The 26,546-nt window shown below is 43.8% G+C and overlaps 1 protein-coding gene across 1 annotated transcript in view; it reads right to left on the bottom strand.

Annotated features, from left to right (window-relative positions):
- MAOB (monoamine oxidase B) overlaps positions 1 to 15,507 on the bottom strand; it is a 111,407-nt gene extending 95,900 nt beyond the window's left edge. The window contains exon 1 of the mRNA XM_030834972.3: positions 15,310 to 15,507. Coding sequence (XP_030690832.1) covers positions 15,310 to 15,355 — 46 coding nt within the window. The 5' untranslated portion in view covers positions 15,356 to 15,507. The remainder of the gene's footprint in view (positions 1 to 15,309) is intronic.
- Between the last annotated feature and the right edge of the window lie 11,039 nt (positions 15,508 to 26,546).

Below are 26,546 nucleotides of genomic sequence, written 5' to 3'. Positions count from 1 at the left end.
ACAGAGGACACAACACCTGGAAACCCAAACCAAAGTTATCTTAGCATCTATTCTAACTTGGTCCAAGGGTGATCTCTTGAAAGGTACACGGAGGTTTCTTTCATTGAAAAGGGACATTTTTGTGCATGCATCAACAATAAACAGGCACAAGAAATGTAATTTAACGTGATTCCTTGTGTGTGCTCGCCTGTGTTAAACTGGAACTGTCTCCTGATTGTTCATTCCTAGCACCTGGCACGTAGAAGGCCCTCAATGTTTTCTCAATCAAAGGCTAGCAGCAGATGGACAGAAAGATTGGCATGCTGCCAGACAAGATTTCTCAGTAGATAGTAAACAGAAGAGGCTGAATCACAGGATTAAAAACTAGCCCACAATTTCCTTTTACAGACATTTCCATAAGTAATGTGCTTCATCTTTTTCCATCAGAGAACAGAATCCTCAAAGTGTCAATGTCATCATAATACTAACAGTCTAGCTCTATAATCTTTGGTTTGGCGGGGCATGGGAAGGACCGGCTCTCTCTCTCTCCTCTCTCTGTTTTGCCGTGGAATGTGACAATGTGTTGTTCCTATTGGACTTTATGTAATGCTGAATTATATATAGCCCTTGCCTTTTTCCATGCTTTTCCAATCATCTTCAAATAAGTAAGCTCGTAGGGAAAGTCTTTCTTTGTCTCCCTGTTGCTCTGCACTGCCAGACCTTGGGCACCTTGCTTTGGGTCCCCTCCCTATTCTGTGTCCATCAGTCACACACAAGTCAGCATTTGAGGGGTTATCCTTTCAGTGATGTGCATGCACTTTGAACAAAGACCTCTGCTTAGAATCTTCAGGACCCAAAGCACAGGATTCCTGCCTTTCTCAATCCAGCAGATGGGCCTTCCCTAAATTTAGACTTAAGTCATCCCTAAACTTGGACTTAATGAATAGCTGTGTCCTCTGCCCAGTTGTAAAACCAAGAGCAGATTACTATTTTTTTTAAAAGGCATTCATTTTTCTGGCCTTTAAATTGTTTGGTGAATCACACAGAGAATACTATCTCTGGACATGGTGATTCAAAATGTTGCAACTCATTTAAATGCTATTAATGGTCATTTCCAAGAAATACAGTCAAAAGGTTACCTGTCCAAACTCTACAGCACCCTCCCTTGCAATCACGATCGTCTATCCTTCTAGTTCACTCGTTCAAATCCATCTCACATGAATGTCCGTTAACCCAAGACCCTCGATCTATGAACCTTTCCACTCAAATCCTACCAACAGCTCCCTCACAGCCTCACTTTCTCTCTTCTCCTTCTGGGATTCCATCATCCATTTCTAGAATCACTTTCAGTATCTACAATTCCCTATAAGAAATCCTACAGGAAGCTGCATGAAATGGTTGTAGTATTAGGGGAAGAACAGAGGTTGACACCAACAGCACCATTTTGCCAATAACCCAGAATCTGAGCTGGATCCAAAATGGTAGCCTGGGAGAGATGGATGGCTCCTGACCTGAATCGTCTTCACAGACTAGGGGTGTCTGCTTCATAATTTATGCCTTGGCTGCACTGCCACAAATTTCTCCAATAAAGAAAGACATCCACATCTGTAGCAAGTCCAGATCAGAGCCTATGAATCTCACCTGTAAATCAGCACACAGAGTGGTGAGAGAAGAATTGAATTCCCCAGAGCTTGTATGGGCCAGTGTAGTGGTCAGCCTCCACCATCCACCCCTGTTCCAGGGACTCTCAGGACACCTAAGAGAGATTATCCAGAACTGATGAGGCTTACCACCCTCCCCGGCCCTGTTAGCATCTTGCATCCTGGAAAGGGCCAAATCCTTTAATGGCCTCCACCTCCAACTGACTGAAGCTTCGTGGTTAGAACATCTTGTGATGTGCAGAACAAAAATGCTGTTCAATTATTGTCTGACTAAATTAGGGTCTGTGGCAAGAAGCTTCTGAACCTGATTTGCATATAGAAGCTTTATCAGGGTTCAACACGGGTAAAAATGTAAGTGAAGCAGGATTGGACAGAGGAAGAAGTTGAACTGAAATGCAGTCACAACATAGGCCTCAGTCAATCCTACAGGGGGCTCCACAGCTGAGATGGCCAGGGGCAAGGCAAGGGGGCCAGGCCTCTATATCCCCACATCTGTTGCAGGAAGTCAGCTCCCCCCAGTCAAGGGCAATTTCCAGAGAGGGACTCAGCTGTGAACAAAGCAGCAGCCAACACTCTCAGCAGATGGGGGAATAACTGTCCTAAAGGGGGCTTGGGCAGCCCACTACAGCATCCACTACACTGCCATTTTAAGGCCAACGGCAAGAAGAACAAACCTGAAATTTCAATGCCATGCGTATATTAGAATGTAGATTTAAATTTCAACCACTTAACGCTATATTTTATGGCAGAATATTTGAATTGGCTAATTATCTCTCTAATAAATCCTATCACCAAGTCTTCCTTTGGGTCCTCTGAGGCCCTGAGGTGAGATGCCATCCTCCTCTCCTCTGTGTCATCAGAACCAGATGAACTTATCTTTCTCAGCACACACCACCCCTCAGAGAATTCACCTGTATGTGGCTGCATGCACCTCCCTCTGCTTGGTGTACCCTTCAAAGATGGAAACATGGATTACCCATCTGCATATTCCCACGCCTAGCCCAATGCTTGGTAAATAAGGCACTTGATAAGGGTTTATTGAATGAATGAATCAATCAACGAATGGGCAAACCTGACTTCTTTTTCTCCCCTGCAGAAACAACAAAATAAGAAAACATGTTTGATGAAATGAGGATAACTCATTTGAGTGTATGCCTTTACGTGTGCTTATCATCAGTACTTAACAAGGGCTGTTTCTCTTTAACTGGCATAGCATAAAAGGGCTATTCTGAAAACAATCAACTGTATCTTATAGGACTCCTAAATAAACCAAAATCTATCATAGGATTTGAATGCAAACTAGAGAGGAAATTAAAACGTAAAACATGAAACAGCTGGTTGATCGGCTTTTACAATAGACTGTGGACCAAGGCTATATTCATGTCTTATCTAGACGGGTAAAAATAATCATAGAAAATGGTTTGCTACAGGACTATCCTTTTTTCTTTTCTGCACTGAAACGCAACAGAATTATCTAATTAATGATCTCAAACTTCTAGAAGCACAGGATAATGGTATTCAAAAAATTATAAAGCGCTATAAAAATATATAAAGACCTAGTAAATCATGGTAGGCATAGAGCATTAATTGCAAAAGTGGTTTGCCTGCATGTCGTAGAGAGCAAGAATTACTTGCCACCACTGAAATTTTACAAGACTAAAGATCATTTACAAAACCTAGCACATACAATTTCATTAAATTACAACACTGAGCTGGTGAAGAATGATGGTTTTCTCTGTGCTGTGTCAGAGAGGGAAAAATACTGGTTTCCTAGTGAAGTAACTAACAAGCCCATTATTAAAATTCCACCTTAAACTGATGAAACTTTCTTGGAGTGACAATTTTGTAATCATTACTAAATGCCTTAAAAGGATTCCCAACACTTATTTCTAGGAATTTCCTAAAGAAATAATCAGAGTTATGCACAAAGGTTTGGGTATAAGGATATTCATAATAGCTTTGTTTAAAATAGCAGAAATTTGGAAACAACACAAATGTTCAGCAATAGAAGATTGGTAAATAAATATAATCAGATGAAATAATATAAAGTTATCAAGATCGTATAGAAGAAGAGCATTTAAGACATGGTTAAACATTCATAATGTTATTTATTTAAAAAGAACTACCAGCGAGTGCAGTAAATACAGTAGATGGTTTGCAAAAAGAAAATATAGGTGACAATAGTAACAGTGGCTGTTTTGTGTGTAGGGGGGGAATCAATTATAGATGATTTTCATTTTCTTTCTGTCTCTTTCTGTAACTTACAGATTTTCACAATAAATATATATTATTTCTGCAATTCACCTTATTAAAAAAATGTTCCCACATCTCCAAAAAAATTCCTTAAGCTGTAAATAACCAAGAAGGAATGTGATTTCATCTTTCATTTACATCAGTGGCCTTTCGTCCTAAAAATTTTCGAGGGAACTTTGGTTATTAATTTGATTATTAATTCTTCACTTTACCCTAAGTTATCTGAAAGGGAGCCGTGTTGGATAACAAAACTTTTCCAAAGAGCGTGTTGCTTCAACTGGAAAATAACCCAAAGAAGGGAGATAGAATTAAACATAATTATAAAGAAACAATTTAAGACAGAAACACAACTGGGATCACAGGAATAAAAAGTAGCTCCAATTCCAAAAGATGAGGTCAGGATTCCAAATTCACTATAAAAGAATCATTGGACATGTCTGCAAGGTAAACGAAAAGGGGGGATTATTTAGGCTGGAAGGAGAGCAACTAAAACTAAGGACCTAGAAGGACACCTTCACTGTTGTGGAATTCTGATAAATGTTGATGATGATGATGAGTCCAGAGTGAAAAATGGCCCAGGTAAGGGATGAGATGACATGAGATCAAGAGTGTAAACTTCTGACATGAAGTTGAAATTAACTAGAACATGACATTTAAGATGCCATTAAAAGGAGACCGTGGTAACATAACTAACATTTGAAAGGCCAAAACTACCTGAACTTGCTTTCTGATTTTGCCCTCTCTCTCACAAAACAACAAGTTTCAATGACAGCTTTTATGTTACAAAACAGGATGAACTATTCAGTTTGTGTTTGAGATTGCCCAAGATGTGTGTTTGTCATTTAGTAAGCTGGGTCACAACCCTTAGGAAGAAAACCTCTTTGATCTTATTTTTTAAAAAAAGGAAATTTAAAAATACAGTCAAGTCCTTCCATTTCAATTATAAAACTTCAGGGGGGAAATACTATTTGTTGTGATACTTCTTTTCTGGGCATGTTCTCAGCAAAATAGAAAAAAGGAGAGTGTACCATTGAAATACTTCTTTCCATTCTTGTCTCCCCTCCCTTTCTCCTGCAACCTTCCTTGAGCTTCAGGATAACTCAATCCATTATACACAGCTGATCACCTCTCAACCTATTCCTGAATTACTACCCATCTTTTGGCTGCCCTGGCTCTAGGGTTGCCCTCTTTCACCTATCAGGCACACAACTGCCCATCTTATCTTTATAGTAAAAACGGTCAATGCTTCCTTCTTTCCAACCACAGAAAAACGTAACCAACTCACTTTGCTTTTCCTTGCTTGATACTGCCCTCCTCCTTCTAACTTTATTAACCATTATCTCCCCATCCTACTAGTCTAGACTTGCCTCTTTATTATTCCTCCCATCTTTAAAGCCTCTCTCTTCTTCTCTACCGACCCCAAACCTTAACTGTTCTTCAGGAACTGTTCAAATTCCACTCCTTTAAGGAGAACTTCTCCAACTCCTGGGGTCTTCAGTGATTTCCTCTATCTAACTTAGTTCTTGGGTTCCCCCAGTACAGAACTCAATTATTATTATTATCATTTTGACCACGCCGCGTGGCATGTGGGATCTTAGTTCCCGGACCAGGCATCGAACACGCCCCCCCTGCAGTGGAAGCGCGGAGTCTTAACCACTGAACCGCTGGGGAAGGCCCCAGAACTCAATTATTTATTATTTCTAATCTTTTCTTATTGCCTATATGTGCTGCTCTTGTGTCTCCAATTGCATTTTAAGTTTTCTGAGGGTAGGAACTTGGTTTTCTGTAGTGCCTTTGTTTACCGAGTTAACCGAGGAGACTGAAGATGGACCCATTTTGTGAACTTGAAATCCCAGACCAGGGATTGAACCTGTGCCCCCTGAAGTGGAAGCATGGAGTCCTAACCACTGGACCACCAGGGAATTCCCTAGAGCAAACATTTTTTTAGCTCAGGAGGAATTTACGGGATTTGGATGGTCAAAGTCAGGAAAGAATTTTATACCATTCTCAAGGGAAATAATGACTTTTATTCAGAAACAGTCCTAAAACGCTAAGCCCAACAAATTTGGGGCCTTTGCCAAATGGTAATGCTGCATTTTTCACCTCAGCAAACTTCCAAAGTATTCTGTTATGGGGACAAAAACACTCATTCTGAACAGGGCCTCTCAATTTGGCTCACTTTTTGGACTTACAAGTGCATTTGATCTTATACGTTTCCAGGATCCCCTCAGTTAAGTACTGCCTGCTGACTTTTGTAAAAACAGCAGAGTTAATATTGATTGAGCATTCCAGAAGTTAGCCCCAGGACCATCACTCCACTTAATGAGTGAAAATCTGGAGGCTGTGGAAGTAGGTTACTAACCCAAGCTATATAGTTAGGGACACAGGTAGGATTTGAACCCAAGTCTTAGGCTCCCAGAGTCCTTGCATTTAACTTCTGTGTTACCCTGCTTCCTCCAGGAAATGAAAGGTTAGGTCCATTCTTTCAACAGATTTCTTGTTGTAAGGCTTACCTTCTCTGGGTCCAAAGCCTGAGAAGACCCACGATCCTGATCAAGGGATTCTATCAATTTCTGGGGGCTAGGGTGAGCTGGGTTCTTTGCTAAACACCAGAGATAGGGAGATACATTGTACAAAGTCCCTGATTTTGAGCAGGCTATGATCAAGTGAGGGTTCACAGATGCTTAAACAGGTAATTTACATTAAACATGGTAAATGATATCTGGAGAAATAACTTGACACGGGAACATTATACTGACTTTACCATGTCCATAGAACATGAAAAGGCTACTGAGGCCCAAAATATTAGAGAAATAAGTTAGAAGCTAAATTATCTCTTCAAGTTCATAGGATAAATGTGAGTCAGAGGCCACCTGCGTATTTACTGTCAAAAATGCAGAAATCATCAAAACAGCTGATTTTCTTTCTCTTTTTTTTGCCCTATCAGTTGCATTTAAAAGCAGATTTTTAAATGGCTCTGAAGAACCTAGGGGCAGGACAGGAATAATGATGCAGATGTAGAGAATGGACTTGAGGACACGGGGAAGGGGAAGGGCAAGCTGGGACAAAGTGAGAGAGTGGCATGGACATATATACACTACCAAATGTAAAATAGATAGCTAGTGGGAAGCAGCTGCATGGCACAGGGAGATCAGCTCGCTGCTTTGTGACCACCTAGAGGGGTGGGATAGGGAGGGTGGGAGGGAGACGCAAGAGGGAAGAGATATGGGGATATATATATATATATATGTATAACTGATTCATTTTGTTATACAGCAGAAACTAACACACCTCTGTAAAACGATTATACTCCAATAAAGATGTTAAAAAAAAGCAGATTTCTTTTTCAGTGATAATCCATATATCTGTGTATATTCTTTCTTTCTTTTTTCTTGTAACCACTTTTTAAATTTTTAATTTTTTATTTATTTTCGTCTGCATTGGGTCTTTGTTGCTGCACACGGGCTTTCTCTAGTTGTGGTGAGTGGGGGCTCCTCTTCGCTGCGGTGCACGGGCTTCTTATTGTGGTGGCTTCTCTTGTTGAGGAGCACGGGCTCTAGGCACGTGGGCTCAGTAGTTGTGGCTCGCAGGCTCCAGAGCGCAAGCTCAGTAGTTGTGGCGCACGGGCTTAGTTGCTCCGCGGCATGTGGGATATTCCCGGACCAAGGATCAAACCTATGTCCCCTGCATTGGCAGGCGGATTCTTAACCACTGTGCCACCAGGGAAGCCCTCTCTTAACCATTTTTTAATTGAAGCCTAGTTAATATACAATGTTATGTTAGTTTCAGGTGTACAGCAAAGTGATTCAGATATATATATATATGTATATATATACACATATATATATTCTTTTTCAGATTCTTTTGCATTATAGGTTATTATAAGATATTGAATATAGTTCCCTGTGCTATACAGCAGGTCTTTGTTGGTTATCTATTTTATATATAGTAGTGTGTATATGTTAATCCCAAACTACTAATTTATCTCTTCCCCACCGCTAACCCCTTGGGTAACCATAAGTTGTTTTCTATGTCTGTGAGTCTATTTCTGTTTTGTAAATAAGTTCATTTGTATCATTTTTTAGATTCCACATATAAGTGATATCATATGATATTTGTCTGTCTGACTTCACTCAGTATGATAATCTCTAGGTCCATCCACGTTGCTGTAAATGGCATTTTCATTCTTTTTTATGGCTGAATAAGATATATATATATATCACACCTTTATCCATTCATCTGTTGATGGACATTTAGGTTGCTTCCATGTCTCGGCTATTGTAAATAGTGCTGCTATGAACATTGGGGTGCATGTATCTTTTCGAATTAGCGTTTTCTCTGGATATACGCCCAGGAGTGGGATTGCTGGATCACATGGTAACTCTGTTTTTAGTTTTTTAAGGAACCTCCATACTGTTCTCCATAGTGGCTGTACCAATTTACATTCCTATCAACAGTGTCTCCATACCCTCTCCAGCATTAATTGTCTGTAGACTCTTTAATGATGGACATTCTAACTGGTGTGAGGTCAACTACTCATTGTAGTTTTGATTTGCATTTCTCTAATAATCAGCGGTATTGAGCATCTTTTCATGTGCCTGTTGGCCATCTGTATGTCTTCTCTGGAGAAATGTCTATTTAGGTCTTCTGCCCATTTTTGGATTGGGTTGTTTGTTTTTTTAATATTAAGCTGTATGAGCTGTTAAACCAGCTGACTTTCAAACTTTGATGCCATACATATCAGTTGTATTACTCAGTGTGTATGTCTTTTGCATTGTTCCAGCGTGAACAAATTGTATCAAAACAAATTCTAAGTTATTGTTACAGAGGAAATGGCTGCTCTGATGATGGGCAAAGGTTAAGAGGCTGGAACTAACTGCTCCTGCAGTGACATTTTCTCTGGGAGCAGAAGAAATCAGCAGTGGTAGAGCATAGAGGTTAAGAGCATGGCGTTAATTGTGATTTCACCACTAACCAGCTGTGCCACCTTAAGCAAAGTTGGTAACCTTTCCATGCCTTAGTTTTCTCATCTAGAAAGTAGGGATAATACTTCAAAAAGCAGTTTAAAGGGTTAAAAGAGAAAATGCATGTGAAGTGCTTGGAATGGGGCTTGGCATCTGGCAAGCACACCGTAGACCTTGGCTATTATTCTTAATCAGGCTGACAACATGGCCACTAACCACTAATGGATCTGAAATGGCAGTGTGCCAGTCGACTCCACTGTCAAACCTTGGGTTGAGGGGATGGCTAGTGGCTGTGCATGTACACACCCTAACACACACACACACACACACACACACACACACACACACACTCATGGAATATTATCTTGTCACAGGGATGCTGCTTCGCAGCCCTACTTTCTTGGCTTGTATGTGATTTACGAACTCAGACGATATACGAAAGTCAGCAGCTAAACTGAAAGAAAAATCTTAAACTCCAATTATTTTTAATATATATTTAAGAGATAAACATGTCAGAAATTCTAAACACAGAACACATTTCTACGCGAAGATTTCGAATTCATTTGGTGCTCAGCAGATGTTAATACTAGGATCACCTCACTGTTACTCAATTTAGCATATAGACAACACGCAAAATGCTGGCTCTTTTATTATTATTAAATAATTAATATTATTAAAGACATAAATAATAGTCCCATTTACTATTGCTTATAATTAAGACAGGAGTCGGGTGGCTGAAAATGAGGACCAGGACAGAATCGGAATAACAGCCAGGCTGGGGTAGTGATGAGATACAGATCTAGTGCTTTTAAAATGTCTTCTGAAGAGGAACACAGTGGGTTTAGTGGCTCTGAAGCCCAAGGTAAGCCTGAGCTCTTCAGGCTCCGCACCAGAGGGAATGAAGGGATGGGGGTGGGGCAGGATGAGGCCGGAACCATGCCTGCGTATATACCTTGCATCCTGTTGCCACCTTATAAATGCCTCACAGCAAGAAAAATGACTGGTTAGTAAAGAGGGAGATGTGATTACACAGAGGTGCCTGCCTCTGCTCCCACAGATTAAAAAACCCTAGGAGCTAAAAAAGATGTCTTTTTCAAAAGGTACAAGCTGACACCATAATGACCGCTGTGTACAGTCCTTCATGTGCATTCTTTCTAATCCTAGCAACAACCTCTCTGCCGATAAAGGCATTAGGAGTCTCATTTTAAAGATAAGGCAGCTGGGGGCTTCCCTCATGGTGCACTGGTTAAGAATCCGCCTGCCAATGCAGGGGACACAGGTTCGAGCCCTGGTCCGGGAAGATCCCACATGCCGTGGAGCAACTAAGCCCGTGTGCCACAACTACTGAGCCTGTGCTCTAGAGCCCACGAGCCACAACTACTGAGCCCGTGTGCCGCAACTACTGAAGCCTGTGCACCTAGAGCCCATGCTCCGAAACAAGAGAAGCCACCGAGATGAGAAGCCCACGCACCACAACGAAGAGTAGCCCCTGCTCGCCGCAACTAGAGAAAGCCCGCCCACAACAACAAAGACCCAACGCAGCCAAAAATAAATAAATAAATAAATACAATAAATTAAAAAAAATAAAGATAAGGCAGCTGAAGAGCAGAGAGGTGAGGGAAATTTTAAGGTGACACAATAGGTAAGTGTAGGAAGTGGGATTCATAACAAGTCTGTTTGATGTCTGATGTATGCTGCTTAAACATTGCCATACTGCTTCTCTATATCCTGTCCTTGACCAGGATATACAAATTTCCAAGCACTTCTACCCGATTACTATTTTTTAGAACATTCAGGTGGGTCATAGGAGTCCAGGGAAGTTCTCCATCTTTCTTCATCAAAGGTGAGGTGGGGCTTTTGCCACTAACATACAGGCCACGTCTGCCTATTGCGTCCCTCAACTCACGATCCTTCGTGAGCCCTCTCTGACGCCCCCGCCCAGGCCACTCCTGCCAACCAGAAACAAGCTGGCCCTCCTGGCCGCGCAGATCACCTCCCAAGTGTTGGTTACCACTTGGAAAGCTGGCTCTGATTCCTCCAGACTCTTAGCCAAGTGCCTGCCACCCTCACATGACCAGATCTCCTCTCTCAAGCCTGGGGGGGAAAAAAAAGTTCTCCTTTCTGCTTCAAGTTTCCCTTTTTAGCTTTTATTTTGAGGCTTGAGCAAGAGCCATTCCAGAATTGCAAAAGATAGTTTCCATGGTTCTACCAAACCAAACTTTAAAACCAAGACTCGGAACAGAAACCACATGCTGCTGTCCAGCCCCATGGGGGAAATGCCATTTACTCTGCCAAGTCTCCAGAGATGAGCTGCTCCTCGGGCGAAAGAGATTTCAGGAGGCGTGCATTTATATACCACACACATTTCCAAAAACAAAAAGCTGTTCTATAGTTGCCTTGGAATTTTTCAAACACTAAAAAAGAAAGTTACATATTAACCAGCTGTACCCCCAGTACACCTGTTTATCCCAAAGGGAGTGATTAAAATTTGCTGACAGCTTTGCAAACTATCAGAGAATGACCAGAATGACCAGAATGTCCCAAGTTTAATAATTAACAAAGTTAAAAAAACAGAGTCTAATTCAGACTCTTTTATTTTTTTTAATTTTTATTTATTTATTTTTTTGCGGTACGCGGGCCTCTCACCGTTGTGGCCTCTCCCGTTGCGGAGCACAGGCTCCGGATGTGCAGCCTCAGCGGCCATGGCTCACGGGCCAAGCCCCTCCGCAGCACGTGGGATCTTCCCGGACCGGGGCACAAACCCGTGTCCCCTGCATCGGCAGGCGGACTCTCAACCACTGTGCCACCAGAGAAGCCCCTAATTCAGACTCTTTTAAACCACTGTGTCAGTCACCGACTAATCCCCAAATTCTGATTTTACCACTTTTCCCATTCTCAATATGATTTGGCAGGACATGCAAAAGGATTGGTAGTGAATGGATGTGAATATCAGATCCAATCAACTGCTGCTTTGTTGGTGTAAAGTTAAAGTTCATTAATTCAACTCATTTTGAGTGCTAACTGGGCCAGGCAGAGCTCTGGAGCTGGGGTTAGAGGTTCTCAGGGAGAAAAAGAAACACCTCCCCGGGCTCCAGAGGCTTACAGCCTAGTGGAGAAAGATATTGAACAAGAAATGACATTAATATATGAACAATGAAAAACTCATGGAAAAGAACAAGATGGCAGAGGAAAATTAAACAAAGGCATCTAATCCCATTTAGAGGGATTTGGGAAGGCTGCCCCGGGGAAATGACATCTGAGCTAAGATCTGAGGTTAACTAAGTGTTTTTCAGTTTCTCAGTTTCCTATCTCTCTCATCAAACTATAAAGAATGACTGTAGGGCTTCCCTGGTGGCTCAGTGGTTAAGAATCCACCTGCCAATGCAGGGGACAAGGGTTCAATCCCTGGTCCAAGGAGATCCCACATGTTGCGGAGTAACTAAGCCTGTGCGCCACGACTACTGAGGCCGCGTGCCACAACTACTGAAGCCCGTGTGCCTAGAGCCTGTGCTCCACAACAAGAGAAGCCACTGCAATGAGAAGCCCGCGCACTGCAACAAAGAGTAGCCCAGCTCCCTGCAACTAGGGAAAGCCTGCGCGCAGCAATGAAGACCCAACGCAGCCAAAAATAAATAAATAAATAAATTAGTTTTTAAAAAAGATTATTATTATAAAAGAAAAAAGAATGACTGCAATATCTTCCTCCCAGTGGAGGAGGGAAGCACGCCCTTGTCCAGTTCTGTCCCAGGCATCCTCTCTTCTCTTTCTGCTCTTGGTTTGGGTCATTTCATGGACTTAAGTGGCTTCAACTAAAATGTCTCTGTCACACAACTCTGTCAGCCCAACTTGTTCCTTGCACTTCCAGCTGCTAGACATCTCTCCCTGGGAATTCACCCAGCACCTCCAACTCTAGATGTCGCATCTTTCCCCCAAGTCTGCTCTTCTTTTTGCATCACCATATTCCTGTCACTTGACACATGCCACTCTGTGAATGAAAAATCATCAGTGGCTGTTCACTGACCTCAGAAGGAACTAAATCTTTGTGGGATGACATACAAGGCTCCCAACCCACCTTCGTAGCCTGGTCTCTCACAAGTCCCCCCAACACTCCACACTGAAGTTCTTATGTTTCCTAAGCATGAGAACATCTCACATATTTGTGATTTTATATAAGCTGCTCTTTAGCTTCAAATACTTTCTTCATCTAGTCTCCTGGTGAATTCCTATCCATTCCTTAAGATCGACTTCAAGTGTCACCTCCTCTGTGAAGTCTGCCCAGATATTCTCAGGCAGAGTTGGACACGCACTTTGCCTAGAACTTCCTGCTACTAAGGCATCTATCATAGGTCATTAGTTTTACTTGTTCATGACTCTGCCTTCTGCCTCAGCGTGTGACTACCCCAGGGGCAATGGCTCTGCCTAATTCACCTTTCATTCCCTTTGGGATAAGATGTGGGACAGGAAGCAAATGTTCCTTGAATGAATGGATAATGAATTAATGAGTGGACCCCTCTTGTGACACCTGCCGCTTTCTACCTTGTATTGTCTTTGCCTGGATACCTCACCTCCCTTCCTGAATGGACAAATCTTCCAGGACGAGAACCATGTGACCCATTTTTGCATCCTCTACCGCAGCTGGCCCTAATGCCTACTGTTTGAATAAATGAGCAAAACTCTTGCAAGACCTTGTGTCATACACATGTCAGACTTTGCAAAGCCATTTTCACACACATTGCTTCAGTCACCTTTCCCAAGAACCTTGTAACCTAGCTATGACTAGTTGGTGTTATCCTCATGTAGAACAATGCCTATTCTATGTAAGGTTCTTGAGAAAAGGCAGACCTACTCACCAGTCCCTTGTTTGGAGAGTTTGGGGGTCAGAGTAGAGATTCATCACTGTTGGAAAAAATAGCTAAAACCTTATCTATCTTTCCTATACGAGTCTAACATGAATAATTTGAGTGAGCTTGAAGGTTTGGAGTATGAATCAGAAAGGCCAAAATAAGAGGGAAAACAGAAGAATCTGAACCCGTTAGACATAGTTTGGGCAAGAAAAGGACTTTGGGGACCTAGAAAGAGAGGCTTCAGCTTCCCTAAGATGGGGCGCTGTGCAAGGCAGCGTGGAGGCGCACCTAGCGATATTTTCTAAAACACCTAGGTAGATATGATTTTGAGTCCAAGTTCTTCTAGGAGAGAAGATGTCAAAAATACTGAAAGACAATGGCATCTATATAGCCTTAGCCTACCGCAGCATGCTGTTGTGCTTATGTACCTGTGTACCTGCAGCTCCGGCCACAGAGCCTGGCATGGGTGAGCTCAGGAGGAACCGGGCAGACAGAAGTGGTAACCCCTGAGATCTGACTCAAAGGTGAGGTAGGCTGGAGTGGAAGAGCAGCACCCAACGTCCAACACCTTGGTTTCTTCACCTGGCACAAGGGAGTCAGAGCACCTCTGCCCTGCCCGCCCCACAGGGAACAAGGTGGAGCCCCGCTCCTGAGATCTGGTTAGGGCACATTTTAGCCAACACATTCACGGGTTGCGGAGGTGTCCTAATTACGGCTCAAGCACCAGGAGGTCCTGCGGGTTCGGCCAAAGCATCGCCAGGGGTCTGTTAGCCAGGCTGTTTTGGAAGCATTGCTTAGTTCCACTGACTCCATCCCATAGGATCCGCCTGACCCTCCTGAGAGGGTGGGTTCCCCCACTGACCCCATCCCTCTTCTGGCTTCTGTTTTTTTGGGGGCCCTGCTGTGTGCACGGCCCCTCTCCCTGCTTCTCCCCCCGTGTCTAAGAGGGTAGTTTCTGTCCCCATCCCTGTTGGGCTTCTTGGCCACCGCCACTGAGTGGGGGGAGGAGGGAATGAGAGGAGAAGAGGCACTTGACAAGAAGGCCCTGCAGCCCCAGGCAGACACATGGCAATCGTGGAACCACAAAGAATCAGGGTGAGGAGGGTCGTTGGTAATCGACTGCCCCAGGGTCCAATCCTTTCTGAACTGGGAGCTGTTCAAGGTCGTTTTCCTGGTTCCAGAATAACAACACGCAGTGGTGCGCGCCTGCTCCACGTAAGGATGTAGAGTGCCCAGGTCAGGCTGCAACAAAGTGACTGACCTTTATGCCACCCCCTAGTAAGGCTCTGTCCCCTGCCCATTTTCTTCCCCCGCGATTTGAAAATTCCAGCTAGCTCAGGCTTGGCAGCTGTCCGGGGGAAAGTTCAAAGTCCAGCCCCAGACCTTCAACACATTTCCAGCCCTCGGCTTCTGTCCAGGGGCGCACCAAATCCTTCCCCCGAGGGAGGATTCCGTGTGCGCGCTCGGGACCCTCTAGATCCCCTCGGGCGCACGGAGGGTCTAGGGGCTCCTGGCGGCACCCCGCCCCACTGCCGCCCTGCGTGCCTCCCTGGGCGGCCACTTGTCGGAGCCCGGGAGGAGGAAGGAGGGCGCGCAGCCGCCACTGACCTGAGATGCCGCCCCCCACCACGACCACGTCGCATTTGCTGCTCATGTTGCTCGTCCCTCTCCGGGCCACCTCGGTGCCAGCTGCTCCGGTGTCTGGATCGCGGCCCCCGCCCGCTGCGCTGCCCCCGCGCACCAGCGCCTCAGCCGAGCGGCTATATTGCCGGCCGAGGGCGTCGGGTCGCGGAGCCCCGCCCGCCCGCCTACGCGCCGGCCTGGTTGGAGCGCACCGCCCCCGACCCCGCCCGGAGCTCCGCCGCTCAAACCTGGGGAGGGCGGACGCCGGAGCAGAGAGGTCACTTAGGGCCTCCAAGAGTCCATGCCCGGAACCACCACCCTTTGGCCTTCTGCGCTGCACGGTATTTTCCCATCAGCATCCCTGGTGCGCTGTTCAGCTTGGGGGCTGGAAGGATGGCAGATTGGGTGTCTTCCTCCAGCACCCCAGTGACTCCCTGGAAAGGAGCAGTAGAGGGAATAGCAAACAGTAAATGAGGGCTTTTCTGGTACCAGGCACCGTACTAAGCATTTTACATGCGTAATTCCCAGTTAAACCTTACAACAGCCCATTTTACAGATGAGGTAAGTGAGATAAAGTAGTTAGCGAGGGGCAAAGGCAAGATTAAAAGCCAGAAATAATGCTTTTCTAAAAAGCCAGGAAGATTCCAAGACCCACCTTGATCTACCACACAGTATTGCCATTACCTTGGCATATACTTGAGTGGGATTGCCAACCCCTCTCACCTGCTTCCGAATACCCACTTCTTTCCCCACTCTCCCTGCCCGTATGCCCACGGTGAACTCAAGCAGGTTCTTCCCTAGTATTGCAAATGCAACACCTAAAGTTTATCTTAAAAAGTCTCATGTTTGCAAGTGATCAAAACAGCCAGCGGCTCCTTGAGCAACCCCGTGTGTCCCTTGTGGGAGCTGCCGAGACAGGAAGCCAGGAAATTGGTGGTGTCAGGGTGAGGCCTTGGATGGTCAGGGTAGAATTCAGAGGCCTCCCTGAATCAGCAAGGGGAGTTAGTTATGGCCCTGGGACATGGGCCTGGGCTTTGCCAAACGCAGGATGATTCAACGAGATGACAGATGTTTAAGCTGAGGCAGCTCTAAGTAATACAGAGGTGTACTTCTTCATACCACCCGGAAAGCCACCTCTGAGAACCAAAAGCAGAAAGAAGCAGTGTAGTGTGGCTTTTTCAAGAAATAACTGTGAAGTGCTTCTGTTCAGAATAGGGAAGCTGTGGGCCTGATGGGGGCCTGGCTCCAGGTCTGGTGAATTGATGAAGCCTGAAGTACACCTCTATCTCATCCCACCCCAGTCCATGTATCCACTTGCTGCCAAAGAATTCTGAGCTCTTGCTGCCCTCAGGCTAGAAGAGGGTTTGGGCATGTCTGTGACTAAGAAGTCACTGGTGGCAGAGAAAGTCTTGGTCCAACTCTAAGCTGAATTCTGGAAACTTCCATCTCTCACGCTTTTGTGTTTGAGTTCTTGTGTTTGAATGTTGAGCCCACATCCCCACTGCCTCACCCAGCAGGCAGCCTGTGCTGGCCTCCTCCTTGTCAAGTCTTACTCATCCACTTCCATCCACAGGTCCCTGAAGTTGTGGGCTCCTTAGCTGTGGACGCTCTGTCCCCTTACCTAGCCTGCAAGAGAATCACACATCCAGGAGGGTGGGACGGGATGCGTGGAAAGGATGCTTGTGAGATCTGCTTGGAATGTCCTTTGCTTGGTTCCAGCAATGCAAAGTCAGCCAGAGGCCTGGGCATATAAAACTTTGAGTCCAATGAAGGTTGACTATCCTTTCTCGATATTCAACGGGCAGCAAGGCCAGGAGAGGAACTGCAGTTCCATGGTGTTTACGGAGAAAACTCACTGGCAAACAGCATTTTCCCCAGACAAAAGTAATCAGTTACGTTGTGCTCTACGAGGCCAAAAATGGCTTGAACTCAAGCCTTGGTTGTGGAGGGAACAGGAGCCTTTAGAGACACATCTGGGCAGTTGTCCAGGCCTGTTCAGGGTCCTCAGCCTCCTAGGTGGGGTAACTGCCAAGGTCCATCTTCTCCCCTGGCATCATGCGGCAAAATGAAGCCTCTAAAAGCAGTGTTTCCTTTTTGTTTTTTTGCGGTACGCAGGCCTCTCACTGTTGTGGCCTCTCCCGCCGCAGAGCACAGGCTCCGGACGCGCAGGCTCTGAACGCGCAGGCTCAGCGGCCACAGCATGTGGGATCTTCCCGGACTGGGGCACAAACCAGTGTCCCCTGCATCGGCAGGTGGACTCCCAACCACTGCGCCACCAGGGAAGCCCTCCCTAAAAGCAGTGTTTCTTAAACTTGGATGTGGGTACAAATCACCCAGGTCTGGGATGGGGCCTGAGAAGCTGCATTTCTAACAAGCCCCAGGTGATGTCAGTGCTGCTGTCTGTGGACCACACACCTTGAACACATTCCACTCTTCTCCAGGCCTCTGCTCCCCATCAGTTTCAGAACCAGCTCCACGGTCCAGAGCCCCTGACCTATCTCAAGGTGATCTTAATGATAAGATGTCTGTTCATTATACAAGCATTTATGGAACATCAACTATGCTGAGCCTTGAAGGATGAAGAGGAGTTAATCAACTGCCGAGGAAGATGAGCACTCCAGGCAGAGTTGGGAGGAAAGCTTGAGGCTGGAGACTTGGAAAAATTGGACACAGTCCAGGATACAAAGAACTTTTTTTTTTTTTTTTTTTTGCGGTACGCGAGCCTCTCACTGTTGTGGCCTCTCCCGTTGCGGAGCACAGGCTCTGGACGCGCAGGCTCAGCGGCCATGGTTCACGGGCCAGCCGCTCTGCGGCATGTGGGATCTTCCCGGACCGGGGCACGAACCCGTGTCCCCTGCAGGCGGACTCTCAACCACTGCGCCACCAGGGAAGCCCTACAGAGAACATTTTTGACCACCTTTAGGACTTATTACAAACACTACAAAACTAATAATGAAAAATAAGATAAGAGTGAAATATTAACAATGAAGAAAATGATAGGAAGCATCGTGTGTGTGTGTGTGTGTGTGTGTGTGTGTGTTTCTCTTCCCAAGTAGATAATAAATTCCTGCAGGAAGAGATCTTGCATTTTCTTTTATTCATCCATTCCAGAATGATTTATTGAACACCAGCTCTGTGTCAGGCACTGTGCTCATCATTGGATATATTCCCTTATCGATCAGAAATGATGCTAATCCTAGGAAAACCAAATATGAAAACAGATAATTATCATGAACCTAATTCATCCAGTAGAGCGATGCTCAGCATCTTTAAACAAGAAGCACAGAGGAATGCTGTTTGCCCCGAGCAGTGTTTATCTGCCTTTTCCAACTTGATGAAATCCGTGTTTCTTTCATCAATTAAAATGAACTTACTTTCCTTTCATGTTTTTTTATTAGAAGACTGCCAAAGAGATAAAATGTCCTTATTACTTCTTTCTTGCCGTCCAGCTTTTCATTAACAGATGTCTAGGTGAGTCTCTTATGATGCCACAGGAGGTTTCAATAAAGAGGCAGTCTGTGCAGAACAGAGTTCACCAGATATTATCTAAGTTGTACATTTCACTTTTTTTTTGAACACTGGAAGCCTGACAGGAAATAGAAAATTTTGTTTTAAAATTAGATTCTTTAGAGTTTACCAGTTTCTTTTTCCCAACTTCTCTGTTAATCTTTTTTTTTAAAATATACATGGAAGTATCAAATGATGAAAGGGTCTCAGCCATCGCTGCTTTTTAACAATGTTAAATAGGAATTTTAACAACAATGGTTAAATATTATAGGGCCTCTGGTTCAGCCCAGTGAAAAATCCATCATCAGCTTGGATCCTAATCTGAGAGCGTCTAAACCCCCTCCTTGGGGACAACAAAAAGGCAGTAGGGGATTTTCGATGGGCCAAGACCTTACCTTTGGCCTGAAGGACTTGCTTAGAGGGGAATCACATCCTCAAGCAGCCAGAGAGTTGGGGGAGCCTAGCTTCATTCAAAGTCAAAGCCCTTCACGGGACTTTGGGCTAGAAGCTTGAGATTCAACTCAAAAGTCCACAGGCTGGTTTGAGATGCCAAAGGAAAGACCTGCCCCAGGGACAGGGGACTGGTCAGGAACTGGATCAAAGCAGAATTGGCAGAGAACAAGGCAGAGGACAGGTGGGTCTTCACGACTGCCCTTAACAGGCTGGCAGTGAGATGGATGTTCTGAGCTGGCTCATAGACACAAGGTTGAGAGGAAAGAGAAATGACTCTTCCTGCCCAAGGAACCAGAGGATGGCTCTTTCCTCTATGACCGCATTGCCACAACAGGACAGGACTGGGACAAAGGGGCACAACACAGAGGGGTGGGCCCCAGAACATATGGCCTCAGGCCAAAACACCAAGCTCCAAGGCTTCAGAAAGACAGAGGTCATACCTAGACATGTTGCAGAGCCTGATGAAGAAAAACAAATCTTATCTGCAACATAAGTGCTAAACCAACTGGACCCAAAGTGTTTTTTTTTTTACAACGACTGTATGTCGAGACTAAGAATATTTCTGTGAATCACAATAAAGTTTCCTAAACAAAGGGTGATGTATCAGATGACATGACAAGGATTGTAGGGGACACACAGGGGAAGAGCAAACTGCAAACTATTCAGCTCAGGAAGAAGAGAAGCTCAGAACATTTCCCAAGAACACCGTGTTAAGGGTTTTCACCGATTCTTTGGGGAAGAAGAAATTAGAAATGAGTATTAGAGCCCCACCATATACTAACTATTCGTTGTTGAATAAATTAATTATTCTTATTTATATGATTCTCATTTCATAGTGTGAGGTCACGGATGCAGAATCAATCCTTTGGTTATCTTTCTGTAGTCCTGTGTTGAATAATCTCCCCTCATAGACGGCTATCACAGCAAGACATATTCCTGGTGGAGAGGGTTACACATTACAAAATGATGCTAATAGCTGGAGCTTGAGCTACTTGAACTCTTCTAAGCAATAGACATTCACTTTATACAAAATGATTGAAATCAAGGTGTTAAAGAAGGAAAAAAGTATTCTTCACTGTGGACGTTGTGACCATTAGGGGCTTCAACTACGAACAACTGTAAAAATAAGTGAAGCGGGAATTGGGCAGTCTACTACAAAAACCTGAAATGTAATACAGAAGGTAGAAAACCCGAGCATACCTCTGAAATATATAGTAATAGACTGAATATAATCATAGAACTATATATTACATATACATATATTAATGTAGGCCATATTAATTAATTATATATTATAACTATTCACATAAAATAATATATCTTAAGTAGATATATTACATAATGAATATGGTGTTTGGCAGTACACATGGAGATCCATCTGTCTGTGGCAGTGCAGCCAGGATTGTGGACCAACAGCCGAGGCTGGTGGGGGGCTCTTCAGAAGATATATAGCATCATCATGTTTTTTAAGTCAGACACCCACATCTACAAGGGAAGAAAAATATTCTATGAGAGGGGGCAACCTAGAGACACTGCAGGAATTTACCGTTCCTCAGGAACCTAAGTGGTATCATAATGAGTTTGAGATAATTTTCTTCAGGGGTAGAGACCAGCTTTGTGCCCAAAGCATGAAGAATTGAGGATTCTGTCCTCACAGATCAAGCCAAATCCAACAGCCTCGGTCACAGTCTAGATTACTCAGGAAACAGACTCTGAAATAGAGGTGTTCAAAGATAAACTGAGGCACATTAAAATTTTCAGGAGTTTATTTGAGCAAAAATCTATTCGCATGGAGTAGCGCCAAACTGAAAGTGATTGGAGGGCACTTGGATGGCAGGAGCTAGGCGCAAGGCTTTTACACATCAGAGAAGGAAGCAAAGCAAGGGAATTATTTGATTGGCTAGAGCTTAAGCAGCTGCCTATCTGGAAAAGCCTAGCTGACTGTTTGTGATTCGTTGTTCTTGAATTTCCATTTCTTGGATACAACTGCCTGAACTGAGTTAGGTATCAGTTTGCTCACATAAGCTATCAAGGCATCAGGGTGTTTATCACTTTAACAGAGGTTAGTGAACAGGAGATTTATTAGGGAGTGCTCTCAGGATCCAGGACTGCAGATGGGAAAGGAAGGAAGCAGGAAGTTAGAGAAGTTGACCTGTAATTCAGTCCCAGTGGAAGGTTCAGCCAACTGTGCAGGGAATTCTGGGACTGGAATGGCCCTGCATACTTGTTCCCCCTTGGAGCAGGGGCCAGGCCTTTGTACTCCTGCCTCATCCTCCATTGGTAGTGGGCTGCCTGGGGATGGTGACGCGGCTTTCAACAGCTGAGGCAACCCCTAAAGGGGGCTGACAGATTTACTGGAATCTGTTAAATTTATAAAATTAACTTGGGAAGAGCGAGCATTTTTATGATGTTGACTCCTTTTATGCAAGCACATGATATATTTTTCTACTCAATCAAGTAGAATTCTGTGTATTTCCAGACTGTTTTGTAATTTTACTCATATAGGTTTTGGATGTGTCTTGTTAATTTTATGCCTAGGTATTTTTTTTTCTATTGTGAATGAGGTCTTTTGTTTCATTATATATTTGAATATAATATTGTTTTCTTTAATGGAGGACTTTCATTTTGTATATTTATTCTATAGCCTACTACTTTATTAAAATCTCTCGTCTACAGTGATATATCGTACAGCACAGGGAATACAGCCAATATTTTATAATATTGGCCCAATTCATGAACCATTGAATAAAGCCGATTAGATCTTTAAATTTACTCAGTTGAATTTTGTTTTTTAACAGTAGAAAAGGTCCTATGATTAAAACAGAGTGGCATTAATTCATGAACTATATAATCCACAGCTCAATGGAATGGAATTGCATAAATTGATTCAGTTGCATATGGAAATTTACCATGTGATAAAAGGTGAATCTCAAATCAGGAAAAAGTGGAGGTGGTTTTTTCTCTGTAACTATGTTGTTTTACACAGTCTCAAACTTACAGAAAAGTTACAAGTACATACAAAGAACCTTTTATTCCTTGAAGCATTTGAGAATAAATTGTGGGCACGATGTCCCATCACCACGACCCCCAAATACTTTAGTGTGTCTTTCTTAGGAACAATGTCATTCTCCTACAAAACCACAATACAGCCCCCCCAAATGAGAAAATTAATGTTGTCTCACAACTGTGATCTAATCCTCAGACTCCATTCAAATTTTGCCAATTGTCCCAATAATGTCCTTTCTAGCAAAATGACCCAGTCCGGGATCATATGTTGCATTTACTTGTGCTGTCTCTTTAGACTCCTTTAATTTGGAACAGTTCTCAGTCTTGCCTCTACTTTCATGATCTTGACATTTTAGAAGACCCTAGTCAAGGAAGTTTGTAGAATGTCCCTCAGCATGGGTTTGTCTGTTGTTTCCTTGTGATTAGATTCATTTTATGCATCTTTGGTAGGGATCTCACAGAAGTCTGTGTTCTCCTAATTGCATCCTATCAGGTGCAATTTCAATTGGTCCCGTTACTAGTGATATTAATTTTGATATCTTGGTTAAGGTGGTATCTTCCAGGCTTCTTCTATAAAGTTACTTTTTTCGTTTGTAGTGAATAACTATTTTGTGGAGAGGTACTTTGAGACTATGTAAATATCTTATTCCTCATCAGATTTTCAATGTATTTTGCTTATTATTTACAGCAGGATGGACTCATGGATCCTTATTTTATTCAGTAGGTTATAATCCACTACTATATTTATTTTGATTGAATTGTCTGTGAGTTGGGGTGCCCCTTCAAGCTGACTTCTTTGTCTTTCTGACATGTCCCCCCAAAGATGGAGTTACTAATAAATGGTACCGAAATAACTAGATAGCCATAAAGCAAAAGATAAAATTGAATCCATGTCTCACAATATATACCAGGATACATTCCAAACAGATCAGGAATTTAAATGTGAAAGATTAAACTATACAAGTGCTCAGAGAAATCCTTTATAAACTAGGAGTAGGTAAAAATTTCCTAACAATGACTCGAATGCAGAAATATTAAGCGAAAAGATGAGAAAATGTGATCAACCTTGCCCCCGTGGTGTTCGCATGACGTCTAAGACCCTTTACCTGGCTTCATGGCATCCCTTGAGCTGACCTTGGTCCCCCTGCTTTTAACAGCCCTCCCCATAATTCCCCATGCATATCCTTTTGGCAAGCCTCCTCACCACCACCCAGGCTCATTCCAGCCCCTGCGTCTTTGCTTTTTACCCATTCCCTGTCTTTACCAACCCATCACCAGACTGCTCTGTCTTCCTTCCCTCTGCCTACCCAAGCCCCTTGCCTCTCCTGTAATGTCTAGGTCAGTCTCTCTGCTCACATTAACCTTCCGGGGTCCTCAGGCCCCCTTCATCTCCACCTACACTGAATCCGTAAAACACCAATTTTTAATTTTGTTTTTTGGCTGCTTGGCTGATCTTAGTTCCCCGACCAGGGATTGAACCCGCGGCCACAGCAGTGAAAGCGTGGAGTCCTAACCACTGGACCGCCAGGGAATTCCCGATCACTCGGTTTAAACTCTGTTGATTGCAATATGTCTACCTTGAGGACAGGAAACATGCTATCACATCCTCAAAGCTCCTGATATAGCCAGGCTGGCAGGCACACAGTAACCATTGCACACATGTGGTCACTTTATTTCCATGAGGACTAAATAGTTCACTTATTCATGTATGGATTGAATGCCCATCACAGGGCAGATGCACTGTTAAGTGTTAAAGACAGCAATGATGTAGAGACCCAGGCCCTACCCTTAAAGAGCTTTCAGTCTAGTTTTCAGCAGTTTGCTAAGTCCAGCTGTTTAACAGTTTTGTTGTTTTTGTTTTTTTTTTTTGCGGTACGTGGGCCTCTCACTGTTGTGGCCTCTCCCGTTGCGGAGCACAGGCTCCGGTCGCGCAGGCTCAGCGGCCATGGCTCACGGGCCCCGCTGCTCTGCGGCATGTGGGATCTTCCCGGACCGGGGCACGAACCCGTGTCCCCTGCATCGGCAGGCGGACTCTCAACCACTGCACCACCAGGGAAGCCCTGTTTAACAGTTTTATCTGCACCCAAAACTAATTGGAAAATCCAAACGGTTGCCTGCCTTTCTTGAGCCTTGCTTTCCTATACTTTATATAAGTCAGCATCATGCTTCTTACATTATCACTTTCACTTTTTCCTGCTCCATCCAAGGCATATATAGGTTGCACTTCCTATACAGGGGTAGGAAAACTGTTAAATATACTTTCTGTCTTTGCATTTCCCAAGAGAACAGTGGCACTCTTGTCTTCAGACAATTGGCACTACGCTGCCCTTCATTCCTTTCCATTCCCTTGGTTCCCGTGTGCTACATGTCCCCCCAAAAGTCATATGTTGAAGCCCTTTCTTCGGGGTGATGATATATAGAGGTAGGGCCTTTGGGAGGTGATTAGGTTTAGACGAGTTCCCTCGGGCCCTAATGATAGGATTCGTGCCCTTATTAGAAAGAGACACCAAAGCCCTCTAGCTCTCTCTCTCCTTTTCTCTCTCTCTCTCTCTTCTGCTCTCTCTCCCTCTGCCATGTGAAGATACAGTGAGAAGGTGGCCACGTACAAGCCAGGAAGCCTCACCACACCCTGACCATGTCGGCACGCTGATCTCAGATTTCCAAGTCTCCTAAACTGAGAAATAAATTGCTGTTGTTTGAAGCCACCCAGTGTGTGATACTTTGTAATGGCAGATTAATGCACAGTATCAGGATTTTTTTCTCCTCTTATCTTAGCCCTCTTCAGGTACCTTTTTCTGAGTCACTTTGCTGAAACCTCATGTATTGGGTTGGCCAAAAAGTTCGTTCCGTTTTAAGTAAAAATAAGACATTTTTCATTTTCACCAAGAAGTGTATTGAACAAGGGATTCACTAACCGAACGAACTTTTTGGCCAACCCAATACCTTCTGTGTTACCACCGCTTGATTTTTTTTTTTTTCCCTCTCTGTCCCCTGTCATGTGGTTTCCCCAATTTCCTGAGCCTAGCTAGCTGCTTTGGTGAAGCCTCTCATCCTACTGGAAACGGTGTATTTTCTCTCTCAGTAAATCAAATGACCCATTAGCTCTTTCTTGACATACCTTACACCCATAAAAATCTTGCAGTAGAAATGTCTTCAAATTTTACTGTGATTTCTCTAATAGATAGTCTTGACTTTAGGTAGTGTTTCGGAGGTGTTTGTTTTAAACTGGAAAATGCTAGCTAAAGCATTTGTACAACAAAGGCAACAAAGCTCAACTAAGTCTTTTACACATTTTTCTGAAAGAAGCTATGTGACAAAGGCCATGGTCTCACTTTGGTTCTTTGTGTATCACTTGGAAGAAGCTCTCTATCCCAAAGCTGTAAACCACAGTCTGATATTCTGTATACTATAATCACTTACTCACAGACATCTGGCCATGTGCAGTGTAATTATTATTATGCTAAGGATCCCAAGAGTCTCTGAAATCCTGGAATGTTTTCTAAATTGTCCAATAAAAACAGATTAAATTGTGCTCACTAGAAAAGAAACTTGAAAGGCTCAACCAAATGCAATGTGTAGACTTGTTTGGATCTTTTTTTTTTTTTGCGGTACGCGGGCCTCTCACTGTTGTGGCCTCTCCCGTTGCAGAGCGCAGGCTCCGACGCGCAGGCTCAGCGGCCATGGCTCACGGGCCCAGCCGCTCCGCGGCATGTGGGATCTTCCCGGACCGGGGCACGAACCCGTGTCCCCTGCATCGGCAGGCGGACTCTCAACCACTGCGCCATCAGGGAAGCCCTTTTATTTTTTTCTTTGTTTGTATCTTGATTAGAGTACACCAATTATATTTTGAGGACAGATGGAGAAATTTGACTATGGATTGGCTACTAGATGATATTAAGCAATTATTGTTCATTCTGACATATGTGATAAGGGCATGGTGGTTATATGAAAATATCCTTAACAGTTAGAGATGCATACTAAATATTTGAGTGTAAAACAACATAGTGTTTGAGATTTGCTTTAAAATACACTAAGAGGACATAGTGATTGCTGTAAATAAAGCAAGACTAGCAGAATGGTGATAGATATTGAAGCTGGGTGATAAGTGATAGGTGCATGAGGAATACATTATTTTGTTATTTTTTAAATTGAAGTACAGTTGATTTACAATGTTTCAGTCATACTACAAAGTGATTCAGTTATATATATATATATATAATATATATACACACACACATATATTCTTTTTCAGATTC

The sequence above is a fragment of the Globicephala melas genome, chromosome X (genome assembly GCF_963455315.2).
Source record: "Globicephala melas chromosome X, mGloMel1.2, whole genome shotgun sequence".
Classification (NCBI taxonomy): Eukaryota; Metazoa; Chordata; class Mammalia; order Artiodactyla; family Delphinidae; genus Globicephala; species Globicephala melas.
The sequence above is the reverse complement of the archived record's forward strand: the minus strand, read 5'-3'. Positions and strand labels throughout refer to the sequence as shown.